General features: G+C 33.3%; 1 protein-coding gene across 2 annotated transcripts in view; it reads right to left on the bottom strand.

Annotated features, from left to right (window-relative positions):
• The window catches only part of LOC143229838 (uncharacterized), a 73985-nt gene that overhangs the window by 19180 nt on the left and 33992 nt on the right, over positions 1-20813 (bottom strand). For both annotated transcript variants that reach the window (XM_076462656.1, XM_076462657.1), the window contains 2 exons: positions 1467-1705; positions 180-406 (listed from right to left, as the gene is read on the bottom strand). In XM_076462656.1, the coding sequence (XP_076318771.1) occupies positions 180-406; positions 1467-1705 (466 nt within the window). The remainder of the gene's footprint in view (positions 1-179; positions 407-1466; positions 1706-20813) is intronic.

Genomic DNA, 20813 nt, shown 5'->3' with positions numbered 1-20813 from the left:
GCATTTTATTTCACCTAGTAAATGGTTGTTTTGTTTGTTTATTTTTTCTCTCTTGCAATGGAAAGGTTAGAGGGAAGAAAGACTTGAAAAACAGTAAATAGGTGTTTGACTGATTCTACGTTTCATATCATTATAAGTTTTATTTCAAGTTATGTAAAGACTAAATATTTTAAACACACCTCAGATGAACTCGACTCGAAATCGTCTTCATACTCATAATCAGGGGAGACACTGTTATTTTTAGAGTTTTGCCGTAATGTGGCTTCTCTGTTGTCGATATTAGGGTAAACACCCGATAGTGCAGGTTTCAAGCTGGAAATGTTGTTCCAGGCGTCTTTTCTTCTTGAGAGTTCGGGAGAAACGGAAGAAAGTTTGGCCACTGGCGAGTTCGTGGAAGGTATTATTCCTGGAATTGCATAAGGTTTCAATCGATCACTTAATCACAGAAATGCCTAGCTTCTTTATTATAATTATTAATCAATATCTTTATGAACTGTACCTTATACGTGCACATAAATTAAAGAAAACAGTTGTGTACGTCTTTGAATGCGTAGATATTTTAAACCTTATATTTTATATAACCTCATTTAATGCTTGTCAGTGAACCTAAAATATAAGTTAGACATAAATACATACGTGACTACATTTATATTTATATAAATTTGTAAAATACAAAGATACAATACGTTGTTCTTGGTGGACACAGAAGATAGCCCAATGTGGTTTTGCTGAAAGAAAACACACACACACAAAATACGTTGTCAGTAACAAAAGGTTTAAATTGGCACCTTTACTAACACTTGAAGCTGTTTTGATTTGCATTTCGCTTCAACTGTATGGAAGGTTTGGTTTGAATTTCGCGCAAAGTTACACGAAGGCTATCTGCGCTAGCCGTCCCTAACTCAGCAGTATAAAACTAGAGGAAAGGCAGCTAGTTATCACTACTCACTGCCAACTTTTGGGCTACTCTTTTGCCAACGAATAGTGGGTTTGATTGTTATATTATGATGCCCACAAACTAAAAAATGAAGCATATTTGGTATGACATGGATTCGAATCCGAAAGCCTCAGATTATAAGTCGAGTGCCTTAACTACTTGGCCATGCCGAGTCCCTGTGGGGAGGGCTGCTCTCTGTTTCTTCTATTACTCTTAAATATATTTATAGGCTTTTTGACAGTGGTGTAATGGCATTTACCGAAAAGCACCTTAATTAATTGTACAGTTTTGAACACATTATACAGACACATATAACACTGAATATATGAACTTAATCTACTCATCACAAAAAAAAATCTATGCAAATTTATTCCTAAGTATGTCTTAAATTTTGTCTACTTCTATCGTGTTTTAAATTAATTATACGTTCAATTTTCATGCTATTTTAAAATGTTTAAAAGATATTAAAATCATTTTAGATTTTTACAGAATTCATTGCGTCAAAACTGACGCCTTTGTTCATAATTACCTTTCCCAACTACGCCAATTCTGGAAACATTATGCGATGCGACTGTGGCACTGTCTGATGGCCTGAAAGCTGATTTGGAATTTCCCATTACTCTTTTGCTTTCAGCAGAAGGTGTTTTTCTGGTACTCCCGTTTCTAGCTTGAGGTTGATTAAAAACCTTTATTGTTCTGAGAGGCGGTGATCTAACCGAGACTGGTTTACCACTGAACACTGAAGCTGGGTGATCAAAACAGCCTTCTCTGTATAAAATATAAATACAACATATATTTTTCTCAGTGTGATAACTGTCCACTTGTTAATGCTTGACATTTTTTCACACAATACGTTTCCATCAACATTCTTTATGTTTTAAATTCATTTTGAATAGCTAATGCACTTATAATAATTATTCACAGGAATCGCAAATTAAGATAAATATATATGAGTTTTCCAAATTACTATATATAAGTTCACGAGTCACTATGTACATGATAATTTGGCTTAATATATGGCATTTGAATAACTATACATAGGTTCTCTTTATATCTTCTATTATGATCAAATACTGAAACGCTTGAACATACTGATCTAAAAACTGTTTCAATTGTTTCAACAGTGACTGTATCCTCTTTCCAAAACAGCCATATATTTCAGTATCGACTGTATCCGTCTCCAGTAACAGTCAATTGTTTCAACAGTGATTGTGTCTTCTTTAAAAAAAAAACAGCCATATATTTCAGTACCGACTGTATCCGTCTCCAGTGACAGCCAACTGCTTCAACAGTGACAGTATCCTCTATCAAAAACAGACATATATTTCAGTACCGACTGTACCTGTTTCAAGTGACAACCAATTGTTTCGGCAGCCACTGTATCTTTCTGCAGTAGTGGTCAACAGTCAATGTTTCAGTGGCTACTGTACCTTCCTTCAGTAGCCACTAAAGAAGGCGCTAGTAGTTGCCAGAATTTATGTTTTATGGTTCTTAGTTTTAAATACTGTTTTGATTCCTGCTTCTTTTAAATGTTTATTGTCCAAACTAAATTTTTAAACGACACGTTTCAGTTCTGCTTCTCCTATCAACTAATTATACCTTAGTACTCATTTACCCTATGTATTAGTTAGATTTGTTTGTCCAACAAATTAACACGTTATAAATTAGCTTATTTGTTTTACTGCGCTATGCATCTCACAAGTTTTTAACTTTTTGTCCTATTGCATCATATGGTTTTATGGACCTCACACGTCATAACTTAGTTTTGTTAAAACTAATATGTATGTCCTATACCATAAAATATCGTACTGTCTGCACTAATGATATCCAAGTAATTTTGTATAGTTATCTTTTTTGTAGTCGTTTTGAACGTAACACAAGAAAATAACATGTTTCTAATTCTGTTTTGTTTACATTTTTGTCATATTATCAAACATTCTTTCTTCCACTGCTGATGAATAACCGTATAATAATATAACTTGGAATATTTTACGAAATTTATGCAACACTATCTAACTTCTTACAAGACATATTTTTTTTTGTATAATTTTATTTTATTCTAACTATCTCTTGTTATGGCGATATTAAATAAAAAAAATGGAGTTTATTTACAGTTCTTTGCTCGTTCGTATTTCAAACTTCGTTCTTAACTTTTCTTTAGCGCCGATAAATTTTCTAGTATAGAAAACAAACAGGACTAACGAAACGTAATCTATTTTAACAGGTTTTAAAGAAAAACGAAATGATCATACAACACTGCATGACTTTATGACTTTTAATAAAATTGAAGAAACGTAGAGAAGCACCTTCTAGTGAAAGACACACATGAGTTACATTACGTATTAGAGCGTCTCATTTATGAGATCAAGTTATCAGTTTATGGTTCATATATATTTCTTCTAATTTTAAGTATCTAAACAAAAGTATGACAAGATGTCCGTCATATGTTACTTGTTATTAATCTGTTTCTCATAACTAGTTATTCTGATATAACGCAAGATGTCACTTGTTCCTCCAATCCTTTATGTATTTCTAATTCAAAAATTTATTTCCTTTTCCTTTTAGTTCTCATGTTAAAACTAACGTCTCCAATCTCAGGGTTTTACCTCATGTGTTTGTTGATAGTGCACTGTCCTGAAGGTCAGTGAACTGTATATTAAACATATGGAGTCACGCATATAATGCCTCGTAAATTACAGGAGCTGGTCGATTTTTTGTAAGTTAAAATGACATCTATTTCACACACTTCAAAGTATTTCATGTGTTATTTATTTATTTAAACTTTACGACCAGTGATCAACATATTTTAAAACAACAACAACATAGAACAAAGTAATTTTACTCGTTCTAAGCGACACAAAAGATATAAACAGGTAACTGCGTCGTCAAAAGCCATGATAAATGTTTCAGGCTGTGGAGAGGGGGTTAACACTACAGACATACTGGCGCGGACTTTATTGATTTAATATCTTTCATCTTCGATGTTTTTATGTCATATTTATGGTAAATCCCACCGTGAATAGCATATGCAAGTATTTTAGCGTTCCATTAAACTAGCTCTAATAATTACATTGCAACAAAGATTTTTCCAAGAACGTTCTAGGTTCGCATCTAATGCTATTGTAATAGTTTCAGTATAATATGGCTAGACAAAAATTCTAAGAACATATTTTTTTCAAATTAATCCTTACAATGACTGTGGCAAAACAATCGGATTATCTGCTATGTCCACCGAGGGGAATGGAACACTTGATTTTAGCGTTGTAAATCTGACGAATGTTACCACTATCATCCCAGACTTACTACACTAGAAACAGTGTTTCGATACCCGTGGTTGGCACAGCACAGATAACCTTCTGTGTAGCTCTGTACTTAATTAGAAACAAACCCACCGGGGAACGAAAATTAGCGTTTCACATCTCAGTGCTGTAAGCCACCTATTAATCACCGAGTATATAAAATAAATATCTCTTGGCAGTCTCATAACAATTCCTTTTTTTTTGCGATAATCAAGGTTGGAAAGTGAAACAGTTTCTATATAAAAAATCTCTAACAATATTTTATCTTTGTTTGTAAAAGGAATAAAACATGGAGATGGTTACTGGTAAAGTTTTGTTATAATGGTAACTAAGAGTTTCAGATCTTGAACGTGTAATGTTCTTGAGACTCGATAATATTAAAATATTAATATTAATACATATATAGTATATATAGTTTATGAAATTGCAATAACGCCGCTATGATATTACCTCACTTTCTTCTTAATGGTTCCAATAACATGTTTTTATCTCTTTCCATAAATACAGAGATAGAAACCGGAAATTATCTCAACAACTTAACACCTAATATCAAATGTCGGCTCTGCTATAATATTCTGTGCATGTTGGAATCTACTTTGGATAATAACTAGTAGCCACTGCAGCACAGGTTCCTGGTTCCTATTTCTGAAACACAGGAAACATTCTCCTAACAATTTTGTAATTAATTAAGTACGATGTTCCAGACAGTTTAAGGGATAATCGTTTTTTTTCTTTATTCTATGGTTATGATAATGCGTAACTAATATCATTAAATCGTATAAATATTAACTCCTGTGTCCACTTTATGGTATATAAGTAGCAGATGACAGGTCATGCTGCTTGAAACATTACATTTTAATGGTGTACGAAATTAAAGGAAACATAATATGCTCAGACGAAGCAGAGATGTTAAGAAGCCCAAAATTGACAGTGAAGGACCCTAACAAAGACATGTGGATATATCTGACAGGACCCGAACAAAGACATATGGATATTTCTGACAGGACCCTAACAAAGACATATGGATATATCGGACAGGACCCTAACAAAGACATATGGATATTTCTGACAGGACCCTAACAAAGACATATGGATATTTCTGACAGGACCCTAACAAAGACATATGAGTATTTCTGACAGGACCCTAACAAAGACATATGGTTATTTGTGACAGGACCCTAAACAAAGACATATGGATATTTCTGACAGGACCCTAACAAAGACGTATGGATATTTCTGACAGTACCCTAACAAAGACGTATGGATATTTCTGACAGGACCCTAACAAAGACATATGGATATTTCTAACAGGACATTAACAAATACATATGGATATTTATGACAGGACCCTAACAAAGACATATGGATATCATTGGTATTATTTAATAACAGTTGTCTTCTCTTGGCATAATTAGATTGCAGTGAATAGTGTATATGTAGTGTTCGAAGATTCTACTTATTTTTGCATCAAATATCATATGTTTTGCAAAGAGAAAATGATCATAATTCTTCGAGCTTTACAGTTTATTATTTTAGGCAACATTATATATTTGAATAGTTTTAGTCAAGTAGTTCTCGTCTCGTCTACTGTATGGAGTTTGTTAAAAAGCCCGCCAAACCAACGACAAAATTTCAGACTCTTCGATAAGGTGAAGTACACTATAACAAATATTTTATATCCGTTTATCACTCTGTACTGAGAGTATTAAATTAAAGTTCGAACTGATATCTGCCTATTGAAAACACACACTTTTTTCTGCCAAATAACACTTACGAAACAATTCGTTTAGAAAAACCAGAAGTAAGGGGAGAACTTGAATTCGGCAAAAGAACATATTGGAACTAAAGAAGTTAACAAGTTATCAAAAGAGTTTTTTTGCTGCTGTTTTCCTATTCTCAGAGAAGAACTGTTGAGCACAAGATAAGAGAAAATGACTCAAAATTGTTTGGTTTTACATGTTTAAAAATCCGAAGAAACGATTCGAGTTTGTCAACTATTTGAATTTTTACCTCAACTTAATTAATCCCACAATTTAGTGCTAAACGGAGCGAAGAGGTCATTGAGTACATTCGTCGGTTGTTTATAATTTTATTAAAAGCTCTCTCTTTGCACAATATATTTTATTAACATCAGGGAAATCTTTTCGCAGTAACAATTATAAATTAACGTTTTCTGACAAAAGGTTTGTTTTTGTTCGTTCGTCCGTTATTAGCCACAAAGCTACGTAATGGGCTATATGTGTTGTGACATCCACGGGTTTCGAAACCCATTTTTCTATTTGTAAGCCCTCAGACTTACCGTTGAGCCACAGGTGGGATTATAAAAAGCAGAAAAAAACAGATACTTAGGGTGAGAATATGTTGATAAAATTTCCTAAACAAACGGAAATTGCACACGCACACTTATTTTAATTAGTTTGTTTTGAATTTCGCGCAAAGCTACACAAGGGATACTTTTGCGCTAACCGCCTAATTTAGCAGTAAAAGACGAGAGGAAGGGCAGCTAGTCATCATCATCCACTGTAAACTCTTGGGCTAGTCCTTTACCAACGAATAGTGGGATTGATCATCAATTATAACGTCCCCACGGCTGAAAGGGTGAACATGTTTGGTGGGACGAGAACCAGAGCCCATTCACTTTAGAGAAATAAAATTGCAACTGATTTTACGCGCATTTTGAACTTACGTTTACGTAAGTGTGTGTTTTCTTATAGCAAAGCCACATTGGGCTATCTGCTGAGCCCACCTAGAGGAATCGAACCCTTGATTTTAGCGTTATAAATCCGGAGACATACCGCTGCACTAGCGGGGGGCACGTTTGCGTAAATAATTCATAATTTGTGTGTTTAATTAATATATTGTAGCGTGTTAATCTTATTTTTAGAGGATAGATAATCCTTGATAAATGAAACATCCACTTTTGACATGAAACATTTTGTTTGTTGTTGTTGTTTTGAATTAAGCACAAAGCTACACAATGGGCTATCTGTGCTACACCCACTACAGGTATCGAAACTCGGATTCTAGCTTTGTATGTGTCCACAGACATGCCGCTGTGCCACTGGGTGGCGGTTATAAAACGTTATTGGTAAGGAGATAATCAATTGTTAGTATGTAATGTTTTTCAAGTTTCACATCATTACATCATTAGGGAAAACATTTTGAAAAAAGCAGCACTTTGAAACCCATAATGAAAAGTAAACAAGATGAAAAAAAGAGGAATAAAAACATGAAAGCAGAGAATGAAAGGCAGAAGGCACAACGTGGAATATTACATTTATCTTGGTTCACAGAGGTATCTGTAGAATAGGACCACACTGAAGTTGGAGTTCTCTTTCGATTACAATTCTATTCTTTAACCTCATAAAATGCAAAACAAAATAATAGCAGCTGTTGGTTCTTGAATCCACAACGTCTAACGTATTTAATACCCTCCACCCACATTAGGTGCCTTAGTTTTATTTTTGGGATTATGTTTTGCTAGAGACAAAGTTAATAAACACATTTTAATTTCAGTTATTGTTTCAAAACCATCATTGCGAATCCTCAGGCAAGTTTCTTACTGGTTCTTGAGACCGACGTCACCTGTTTAATCACAACTCATTTAACGAAAAATAAAACACAGTTAAGTGTTTAGCTAACACTTGGATAATTTTACTTTGTCTCTCTGATAGAAGGTAGACACTGTTTTCAGTATCAACTTTTGGTTCAGCTCATTCTGGTTCTCTCTGTTCGTACTAAGTTCGACCTTTTACTACTACAAAACACTTAGCTTATTTCATTTTGAAAAGGTATAAAGTCAGTAGGTGTCGCATGTCATTGTTTTTTTTTTAAAAAGAGAAAATAAAATGTTTCTGCTGGCTTAACCCTTAAGAAAAAAGATTAAATAATTATGTCTTGGTGACAGTAGTTATACCCATACTTCAATAAGAGCAAAAGAAATATAACTGTTCTTTATAAACGACCAATTACAATGAAGCAAATATTATGACCATTTTGTTCTGTATTAAGGGAGAATGAAGGAAACTTTGAAATAGGAAATTTTTAATTTAATTGGTGCTTTGAAATAATTTTTGGTCCAATGGCTATAATTTTCCGTATATAAAACCCATGCACTCACAAACACACTGTTTACGAATGCGCCGAACCTAAATGTAATAAAGTATACATTTAACATTACACGCAGCATGTCGATAGTTTGTATATTTGTGAAAAAAGGGGGAATTCTTGCTGTTAAGTTTGTTTAAAACATAATAAATTGTGTTGCTATGTGTTAAGAAACTGCTGTTCTTGTGCGCAGGTTACAACAACTGCCTTGAAGATGGTAAGTCTTTCTCACCTACTGATGCTGTTCAGTGTCGATTTGCACCGTTTCTTTGTAAGTTTTTCAATAGTTTATGCAAAAGAAGCTGATACTTTTAAAGATACGTTTTCATGGTAATTCCTTTTTTGTTTACTCTAAGAAAACATGGCGTCAGACACTTCATAAAAAGGTTTGTTCATTATATTTAAGTTACAACAAACGTATTTATTTATTTTTTGGTTTGTTTGCTTCCTACGTTTTGTAGTAAGTCGTTAAGGCATTCTTATTTACTTAAATAGCTAAACGGATACTGATTTTGGCTTCATGTTGACGTGTTTTGAACGTAATAGTAACTAAATACATGTTTTCCATCATGTACAGCGGTTACAATATTGTTGAATGGTTTTCAGAACTCTTCACATCATTAGTGGCTTCTTTTTATCAGATATTAATGTTAGTTATATAACACTCTTAATATTTATTACATACACACACCACTACAGGGGCAGTTTAGTAAAAAATTAAAATTATTTGAATGGTAAGTTTCTTCAAATAAACAAAAATTATCCTGCTGATTACAACACTGCTTTAATAGCATTTTTAATCGCCAAATGATTAAATTTCTTGAATCAAATCAAGACTCAAAATCACAGTGGGAAATTATTTACATTGTACAGAGGCTTAAGTGTTTACTTTTAAAACGGTTTTGAATACGCAAATTAGCAAATCAGATGACAATCGCAGCTGACATAAAGTCTAGATGGAACGGAATGTAGCAACTATATTCTGACATTGTTTGGCATTCGTAGAGAGTGTGATGTCACTGAAAACTGATCACTTCTGGTAGAGGCATGTGAAAGCCCTTTAACAAAATAACAAAATAAAAATCCGTTCTGATTGAGAATTCAGAATTTCCAAGACGGATATATTCCTTGTACTTATTGAAATTGGAAACCAAAGGAATTTGTATCAACTTGGGGCCTCATGTCCATTCAGTAAAAGGCTTGCAATAAGTCCTACCCAAATCATGGGAAACAGAGTGTGACATCTTGTAGCAAATATGGCTCCAGAGCACCAAGTGTTCCAACATTACCCTGTATAATCAAGAAGGTGCTTTGTCTGGAAGAGCAACATAAGTAACGTGTAAACAAATTATTTCTACGATATTTCTGTTCAGTTGTTGCATACCTTAAGAAGTTGGTGGATAAAAGGGGTATTCATGCTATTCCATGCAAATACGTGTTATTTAAGTGAACGGACACAACGCCTATAAAATTTTTGTGCGATAAGAGTGTTGAAGCAAGAGCTGAAAAACCGTTGACCTCGTACTTTTTTATAATCTGTCAAATGCATGCTTTAAACATGACAGCCTTACGAGAGAACCTTTTACAACAGAAACAATGCTGCAAGGTTATTGTCAAGATGTACGGTTGTCATCTAGCGTATGACCGGATGTGGTGACATGGATTGCAACTTCTTGGTTAGGCTCCAAAACATTTCCAACACTTAAATATAACTGAACTAACTATACGTCACTAAATAACTGATAACATTGTTTTCGATGACATAAGGAAAACTTGAACTTACAGAAGGTCATTATTAAATGCAATCTCCAAATCATAAGTGAATCTATCATTATGGAATAAGTTATTAATTGGTATGGACCAATATATTACTGTGCAGTGCTACCTCTTTGTTACGTACTTTAGTTTCGTCAATAAACGTTTAAGAAGAAAAACAGGTTTGCCTTCGTTTCTATGGATACAAACTATGCACTCTAACGTAAAATGCCAAAATGGTGCTTCTATTTGCTGGGAGTTAGATGCAACGTTTTAGTCAGAGAAGAAAATGTCAGAATAACATTTGCCTATTTGCAATATTTCTGTTTAAAAATGACCATTAAATATTTAACTTATTGTGTAGATTTATTGGAAGTTCAAATACGAATTAAAATTCAAATATTTTTGTCACAGTAATTTATTAACGCCCTTTATATAATCATATACAATCTATAAAAAACTCATATTTTTGCGCAAAACTCACAATGGGCTACTGCACTTTGACCACCTTGAAGGACCAAACCTCAGATTATTAGCATTGTACGTCCTTAAACTTAATACTAATTCACAGAGAATCAAACAGCTCATTTTAAGTGATACTGAAAAAATTTTTGATATCTGGTGTTTCCCAAAACTTTAGTTCTTCAAACTTGGCAACCTAACTTTTGATTCAAGTTTCCTTTGAACCGTGTTTTTGATTTTCGTATTTATTATTGATGTAGTTCGAAAGCGAATCTAAACCTTTAGTAATATTTTTACCTCTCCTTATAACTTTCTACATAGAAATGCATTATATAACAAGTGAATGGTTTAAGAATAATTTATGCCATTTAATTTATAGAAGGCTGCAAAATTTAACACCTTTTTTTCTAGACCAAACAGCTGGAATTCTTTGCCTATGTTGTTGAGGGAAAAACTAAACAATTGGGCTCTCTGCAGTGCGATCACTACAACAGGGATACTACCCCGATTTCTACTGAACATTTAAGACCAAATGCTGTTCCCGTTTCATAGTTTTCTTTATTTTCTAAACTAAAATACATTTGGCTATCGTACAGCAGCAATTATCACCTCTTTTTACAACTTATATCTTTTTCGATAAAGAAAAGCCAGGCATGATCTAATAATTAGAGTGCTCTACTCCCAGTCTGGGGGATACGAGTTCAAATGCCGTTACGGAACGTGTTCACTTATTCAGCTTAATCTCACTTTCTTATTGGTCAAAAAGAATTCTAAGTGTTGGATGTGGAAGGAGTTTAACTGTCTTCTCTCTAATCCTGTCACAATACTTATAAATTATTGACGATTAACGCAGAGAGTCCTTGAATAGCTATGCGTGAAAGAAACAAACGAAACACAGAATGTATGAATAAACTGACCAGATAAGAATTAAACAGACGGAGTGAAATATTACGTTAATGGTGGATATAACATACTACAGATATATTTGTTAAGCCGCTGTTTTGAGCTCAGACATGAATAATACGTGTGTCGTAACACGCGAGGTTAGTTATTTGTTTGTTTTGAATTTCATTTAAAACTACACGAAGGCTGTCTTCGCTAGCCTTCCATAATTTAGGAGCGATAGATTATAGAGAAGGTAGCGAAATAGTCAATAGCATCTACTGATAGCTCCTGGACTACTCTTTTTTATACCAACAAATAATGAGATAAAGTGTCACGTTATAACGCCCCTACGTTTGATATGGCGAATATTTTAGGTGACGGGGGTTCAAACACTAACTCCAGGCCATGCCAGGTTCCGTGAAGAAAATAGGGTAAATTTTCCTTTTATAAAGTTGTTAAAGTGTTACCAAGAGAGTCTCTATGAATAAGAGAATTCACGACTAAACGTTTCCTGATTTATGTATTATTTAAACACGAGACCCCAGAAAGGGTGTGGGGAAGAAGGGTAAGATGTCACCCATAAGAAGGAACAAAATTTGAAAATTATTTCTGGGAAAGGGGGGGGGACCGTATGCACGTCCATATTTTTCATAAAGTACACAAAGCATTCTTAACAGTTGCTTAGTTGTACTTTTTGTTTTCGTTTACAATGGCTCCAACCAGCATACACATAATGTTTTATTCTATCTGTTAAACATTGGGGTAGATTTCAGTGAGGAATATATCCTGTTGAAGCTTATTAAACTTAAAGAATATATCCTGTTGAAGCTTATTACACTTAAAGAATATATCCTGTTGAAGCTTATTACACTTAAAGAATATATCCTGTTGAAGCTTATTACACTTAAAGAATATATCCTGTTGAAGCTTATTACACTTAAAGATACATCATATATTTTTTTAAACTTCGACGTTTAAACCTAGGTTTGAGAAACTTGCAGTAACCTAGTGAGAAACAGTAGTTTTTTTTTTTTTAAATACGTATGACAGCGAGTAAGGTAGCCATGTTTAAGTCTTGCAAACCGATACTCTTTTAAAATGTATGTGGGTGGTCCTTATTTTAAGTGGGAAACATGTTGATCACAGTGTCTGTTTGAAATGTTTACATATCAAATAGTTTACCACTAATGAGATAACAAGAAATTTCTTACGAACTATACGACATCTACATGTAACAAATAAAATAAAATAATATCCAGTCAGCTGGTTATGACTTCTATGTATACTTTCTGTAAACAAATTCAAATTACCTTCAGGTTCTGGTTTCTATACACAATCTGTTTCTTTTTTAAACAATCTCACCACACAGCTTTTATACAGAATCTGTCCAAAGAAATAAAACGACTTATCAGGAGGTGAATTCCATATAAAACCTGTGTAGAAAAATAAAACGACCGCATCATGATTTTGGTTCCTATATAAAACCTGTGTAGAAAACTAAAATTACCTTTTCAAGTTATGGTTTCTGTTTATAAACTTGTAGAAAAATAAAACGTTGCCATCAAATTATTGTTTTTAAAATATAGAATCCGCGTAAAGAAATATAATAACTTCACGAGATTGCGATTTTTGTTATACGTAGAACCATATTCAAAGAAATGAATGACCTCACTATGGTTTTAATTCCGGGATACTTTCTTCCTATGGTATGCCATACTGGAAAATGCCAAATATTCCAGTGGATTTAACAAGCTTAAACCGCATTCAAAATTGTTAGTTTAAGGAAGCTACTGTAAAGAACTCCGAGCAACTTTAATAACATTTAATATAATTAAAATGTGGGATCAACCAGATTTCGTTATAGGGAGTTTATTTACGTAGTTTTACAATAACAGTAGAAGATTGAATTATAAATAAATACTGCTTATCCAGTATTAGTAAAAACTGTCTTCTCTATTCAAGCATAACGTGATAACGCAAATTTCTGTGTTACGAATATCCCAACAGTTTAAACAATGATGAAGAAAACAATGAATGTTTTGTTTGAATTAAGCTCGACAGAGGGTGTAGAGGTATACTGTGTTACTAAAATTGTATGCTGTTTTATATCAGTAGTTAGTTTAGTTGAATATGTATAACTACTTTAAATAAATGAAAGAACGTTAAATTGTTCTAACTTTTTTTCAAAACGTAAAATTAAGTGTATTATTATAAAACTTAAATTAAAAAAACAAACTCTTGTTGGCAGTATCAACATTCTCAATCCCAAAACTAAATCTAAAAGTAATTTAAAACACGAATAACTAACCTTTAAAAGGTGATTTCTTAAGATTTCTGTTTGAACTTTGATCTCCTCAAACAATATTGTACTGAATTAAACTGGAGAAAACAGATTACGACGTAGCAAGTATAAATACAAGTATACCACTGAGACTTTAATAATAATACGCATGTTTTGGCTCACGATCACTTTCTCGGAGGCTGGCACGTGCTACTTTGTTCACATCACCATGGCAGCCTCGTGAACAACAAAGCGTATAGAATGAGAGAAGAAGCAATAGTATTGATTACATACTAATCACGATAAACAAATATACAGCAATACACACCGTTTCATTTATGATTAATTTATTTCTAATCTCACCAGAGATAAAACCGATAGATAAGGATAAAATCCAAAGAGAATAACAATTCTCAATACTTTTTTCCAGCAATTTTTGTTGTTGTTTATCTAAATTCACAATACAAATCACAATATTATTTTTGTAGTTAAAATTAACATGTTTTAAGGAAAGAAATTAACGTCTACAATCAAGTAACACATTCATATGTTGTTTGTTTGTAAAGCAAGGATGCATAATTTACTCTCTGCGCCCTATACCCCCACTGGTAAGTGAACCTCAGATTTTAGTGTTGCAACTCTGTAGCACAAAGTTGCTCAATGGGCTATCTGTGCTCAGCCAACCACAGGTATCGAAACCCGGTTTCTACAGTTGTAAGTCTGCAGACATTCCGCTGTGCCGTAGAGGGGACCCATAAAACTACTCCTGATCTACTAGATATATATATATATATATATGTGTGTGTGTATGTAAAAGTGCAAAATGGTTACAGTTGCATGGTTTGGAACATTAGTAACCAGAAGTGGAAAATTAGGAATAAACATAAAACAGCTTTAAAAAATATGAACGATGAATTACATTGCATCGTCACTGTTACCAAGATGGCTGAGGGCACAGGCAACACTGGTGTCCTCCTGTGGTCAGAACACAGGAAGCACTGCTGTACTTCTGTGGACGATTACACTATCTAGCATTTAAAAACAAGTTTTACAGAATTATTTAAGTATCATGACATTTTAAATTTTACAACAAATACAAAATCAGTATTAAGACCTGAATATCATAAAAAGGAAGAAAAAACCTTTATTCTTTTCTTTGTTTTGGATTTCTCGCAAAGCTACTCGAGGTCCATCTGCGCTAGCCGTCCCTAATTTTGCAGTGTAAGACTTGAGGGAAGGCAGCTAGACATCACTACCCACCGCCAACTCTTGGGATACTCTTTTACCAACAAATAGTGGGATTGACTGTCATATTATAACGCCCCCACGGCTGTAAGAGCGAGCATGTTTGGTGCGACCGGGATTCGAACCCGTGACCCTCAGATTACAAGTCGAAAGCCTTAACCAGGCTGCCTTTATTCTAAAACATTTACCTAAAGCCATAATTTTATATATTAGGATTTCAGCAATAAAACCACGATGTATCATTACGTTTCGCCAATTATTTATTTAGTTTTTCTTAGGGCAAAGCCATATCGGGCTATCTTCTGTGTCCACCGAGGGAAGTTAAAGCCTTGATTTTAGCATTGTAAATCAACACACTTACCGCTGTCCTAGCGGGGTACTCGATAGTTAATCTATTAAGTTATAAAATCATGTAAACATTTTATACGACGTCAGTCCTAAACGTATAAAAATACCGAAAATATGTGTCATGTTTTCTCAACATTATGCTACAATTATGTTATATGTATTGACAGTACATTACAAACACAGTTTATAAAGTTAAGATTTTCTCGCGATGAAAAATGCAAATTCTAGTTCATTAAATTTTAATTATTTAATCGAAAATGGGATAACAATTCTGTTTGGTTGATTATATTTGTGAGATAAAACATGTATGGTGTTTTTAACTGTGAAATCTACTTCTATATAGATTTATTATATGATATTCAAAACTCAGTTATATTTCATGAGCTTCATTTCCTAAACAAGGAAAACCACGCTTGCTAACAACAATTTTTTGTTTATTTCTGTTTTCTCATGGTAACCTGAAAGTTCACATTCTCAAGTTAGTTGTGCAGCTTTCACACGGAAATACTGTGGCCATTAAAATTTAAGTTGTTTAAATTAAAACTACTAGATGGCAGCGCGACAAGTTTTTTTTTTTTATCTTTGGTTCTGTATTACATTTTGATGTTATATATTTAGTGCTTCATTGTCTGTGGTACCAGCTTAAAATTATGAAGAAACGACTTATTTAAATACAGTAATTTTAGATCGTTCTATAATCCTAACGTTTATTCCACATTGTCTTGTTCAGTTGCTCATTCACCATAACCTATTGTTATTAATCATTCGTTCACCTACTAAACAAATCCAGTTGAATCTTAAGATAATTTTATTAAATATAGCATCAGAGTCATTCAGTAACATTTTTTTTTTGTATTCAACAAAATATCGAATCAAATGAAGAAAATTATTCAAGGTTTAAAGCAAACATTATCAAACATTACTCACAATATAGACTTGCTATATTATGTACATTTTTATGATTTGTCTTTCTTTTTGTTCTGACTGTGTGATCTTCTTTTTCTAATCAAAGAATACCACATACTAGATGCCTCAAAATCCCACTAATAAACTAATAGTCAAAAAAGTTTAAGCGATAAAAATACTAAATATGAACAAATATATATTTAACGGTGTAAGTTGCATAAATTTAAAGAATAATGACACGTTCTGTTTGTTTTTTAATGTCTCTCGTTGTTACAGCGGTAAGTTTACGGATTTACAAGGCTAAAATCAGAGATTCGATTCCCCTAGGTGGACTCAGCCCGATGTGGCTTTGCTGCAAGAAAACACACAAAGATGTTATTAAATGAAAATATTATTTAAATTGTGAAAAAAAAAAACAATTATGAAGTGAGACTTTTTGAAAGACAAGGATATATATTAAGAGAAAAAAAGGCCTAAAATTATGTTCTTAAATAATAATTGTAGAAGAGAAAAAGCTGAGCAAGAGTTTGTTAAAAAAGGGCTGAAGTAAGGCTTCTTGAGGAACAAGTGTTTATACGTTAAAGAAAAGTATCTGAACTGGAAATTCGTAAAAAATAATCTTAGGTTTATCTCCACTAATCAGTTATTAACTTGCTTACGTTAAGCCTAACTTGGAGTACACTGAGGTTACAGTTTAATTTCTCCTGAGATTCTTATAATTCACGTACAAATTATACTACGTGTACTTCCACAGAGTTCCTAAAGTGTTCCGTTTCAAGAGAAAATAAAATACAAAATAAGAGTAACAACTACTATTTTATCGCTTTTATAATCAATATGTCATGTTGTGTTGTAGCATACAAAGTGCATAATTGTTCTCGTAATTCATAGCATACACACGTGTTACTGACGTCACGACAGCACATATTGCAAAGCTAAGCGTCCCTTATGCAAAGTAATTTTAGTATCATATGTCTGACTGACAGACGATACATTACCGTACAGTGGTGCGAGTGGTTAATACGAATAAACCCTCAAGACTCTCTTAGGCCTCTTTTGGGGAAGTGACTGATGTGAGAAGTTTAACCTTACTTACACATATTTACAATTTGAAAACAGACATTATTGCGATTTTTAGTATTTGTTTAATCCTGAATAGCAATACACTGTCTAAAGAAAATATTTTGTTTTCAAATAATTATATGGATGGTTTATAAAGGTGACAGTCAACTCCGCTACTCAGTTTAATGACCCTGGAAAATCTATTATAGCGGCAGATATAGTAGCTGACTGCCGTTCCTCTGGTCGATATTACAAAATTCGTTCGTGAACCTTAAGAGTCATGAGCTTATAAGATGTCGGTGAGGTAGGAAATTTGCATTTTTAATATCTGTATGTTTGTATGAGGACGAACTCTTAAGGTCATACTTTTAGACAAACAATATCATTGTGATTTGGAAAACGCTCAGGTATCAGGTAACAGTGAAAATATTTGTTTCCAGTCTTTGTCAATATCATTAGCTCATGATGGAAAATGTCTGGTCATATCTCCCAAAAACTTTGGGGATATATTTCATACAACAAACTAGTCAGCAGTTATTGAGAGTCAGTAAGGATTAGTTAGTTACTTAAGCCGACAACTTGTCAACTCCTACTGCTTTCCGCTGTCTTCCCAAATTCAAGTTCACTAAGTATCAATGTAAAAATAACTTAATTTTTGTATATATCTATGTCATAGTTATATCATCTTTAATGAATGAGTGTTCAAACAAATAGTTCGTATTATGATAAGAGCTGATCATCAAAAATATGTTTGATGATTTGCAACAATAGCAATTCTTTCACGAATATAACAATTTTTACATTCGTTTATAACAGATATGAGAATGTGTTATAATATAATCAACTTTTTTGATTACTGAATTTATTTTTTTGGTATTTTTTTAAAGAGGTCTTTGGTTATTTAAGGTGGTGTTAGGAGTATAAATAACTAACGATACACCTGATAGGCATTTGTTCAATATACCGTGATGGAAATTTCAGCTCCAGATAGCTGCGCTTGTTTCAAGTCATCTCCGTCGCACCAAACATACTCGCCATTTTAGCCATGGGAGCGTTATAAAGTTACGGTCAATCCCACTATTCGTTGGTAAAAGAGTAACCCAAGAGTTGGCAGTGGGTGGCGATAACTAGCTGCCTTCTCTCTAGTCTGACACTGTTCAGTTAGGGATGGCTAGGGCAGATAGTCCTCATGTAGCTAAGAGCGTAATTAAAAAACAAACAAAACAAACATTGTCTCAGGTCACGCACTTTAAGCTTGACCAAATTTTTCTCAAGTGAAAGAGTCCTGGGTGGGAGATTAACTATTATAGAAACTGTAAGAGAAGTTGTTTTTTTTTCTATTTAACATTATCTTGTAATAATTATTAAAAATGTAGATGTTTGGAATTTTACTAATGTACCATGATTTATATGTAACATAACCCTAATTTTATATCTAAATATTGGGGATTTTTCTTTCCACAACTGGCTATTATCAATGAAAGGCTGCTGGAGTTGAGACGTTATGGATTCAAGAACTAATCATGTCTGATAGAAGAAATATCTCCAACATTTTCTCTCTCTCTCACTACAAATATATATATGTATGTATGTATATAGACAGATGGATAGAGAGAATGAAAGTAGAGAGAGAAAGAATATTAATACTGAAGGACTGCGTTAAAGAAAGCAAATCCAAACCTCTGACAAATATTAGTTTGTTGCAAACAAAAATAAAAAAATACAAAACGCTACACCAATTTAAAGGATCCCCATGGTACAGGGTATAACGTGAGATATTAAATACACCATAGGTGAGTATATTTGGAGGTGACTGCGAAAATAGGACCCATACTGCGGTGGAGATACATCGTTTATTAGTCTTAACTTCGGCTCGTTAATCTCACATAAAGAACAATTAAATAATGAAATAAAATAAAGGAACAGAAATAGAAATTAGGAGAGCGAGATGTGGGCACTCAAGCATCACAACGTTCCACATCAGTATTACCCTGCAGACAGCCGTGAGGAGGTGATTGATCTCCAAAGTAAAGGAGGAAAATAAATAATAATTAAGAGCAAAAAAATAAAAATATAAAATAACTATAATGTACTACCACTTGGGGTTTAGTAAATTAAATACACTTACTTCCTGTAGTTAGCATTCCAGCCCCCATTATGTTTGTTTGTTTTGAATATCGCGCAAAGCTACACGAGGACTATTTGCGCTAACCGTCCCTAATTTAGTAGTTTAAGACTAGAGAGCAGGCAGCTAGTCATCACCACCCACCGCCAACTCTTGGGCTACTCTTTTACCAACGAATAATGGAATTAACCGTCACATTATAGTGCCCCCAAGGCTGAACGAGCGAGCATGTTTGGTTTGATGGGGATTAAAATCCGCAACCCTCAGATTACGAGTCAAGTGCCTTAACCCCTGGCCATGCCGGAACTTAAGTTTAGGGGTAAGTAAGCAAAGCATTAGGCCCTTAGTTAGTGCATTTGTACAAGGTTCACTGAATGTAACGTCACCAAAGTTAGAAATCACCTTGTTAGGATCTGTAGCATGTTTTGTGCGACGGGAATTTGAACCCGCGACTTTCAAATTACGAGTTGAGCGCCTTAACACACCTGGTCATGCTGCCTCCCCCAATCCCAATTATGTTTGTAAGACAATAATGAGTAGCCAAGTAGACGGATTATACTAGTATGAAGGGACCCGACCAGTTGTCTAAATAAACTACTATAACTCCTAACACCACCCATTAAGTCTATTGTAACTACCAATTTTTATACTCTAAATAAACCTTTATATGCGGTAAAGTATTCATCCACATAAAGTAGTGCCAAATTGTTTAATTACCTTATTCATAACCAAAAATAATTATCAGAAACTTTTAGTTAAATTTCTTTAATTTTTATTTCTTTATATTTATTTAATACATTTTATATTTATTACAGAAAAATTTAATAATTTTATTTAAAGTTTCTTTATTAAATCCTTTGAATATTAATTTTCGTTTTAATATTGAAACATTAATAATAAAAGATTTGGAAATGAAAATTGATTGTTATGGTAGACTTAATGGATGGTGGTTTATGTATATATATATAGACAAAACACAATTTTATAATTTATTGTACTGTATTGTAATATTATGACGTAATTTTCTCTGTCTCATCTAGTGTGATAGCTATTTAACGAAAACTAAAAATTAAATAACAAAAGTCACTTCCTAACAAGCAGAACAGCTCGAAATATAGGTTAATACATAACAGTTCCAACGATTCTACCTCTCCACACGTGGCTCTTTTAACATCTGTTTCTTCACGCATCCCTTTTATTTTCACTCGTCTTTCTAATAACTGCTTCGCGTGATTTATGTTATAAAGTCCTCTTATTCTTGGTATAACATTAAAATTTAAATATTTAAATTTGTAGAAGACGTTGTAAAAAGTACAGTTAGTAAGAAAGTCATAATAAAAATCAAAATGTTTTAATTCCATAAAGTAAGAACTTCAGTTAAGAAAATATGTTTTAGAACGA

Source organism: Tachypleus tridentatus, chromosome 10, assembly GCF_004210375.1.
Source record: "Tachypleus tridentatus isolate NWPU-2018 chromosome 10, ASM421037v1, whole genome shotgun sequence".
Lineage (NCBI taxonomy): Eukaryota > Metazoa > Arthropoda > Merostomata > Xiphosura > Limulidae > Tachypleus > Tachypleus tridentatus.
This window is presented reverse-complemented; position numbering and strand designations above follow the sequence as displayed.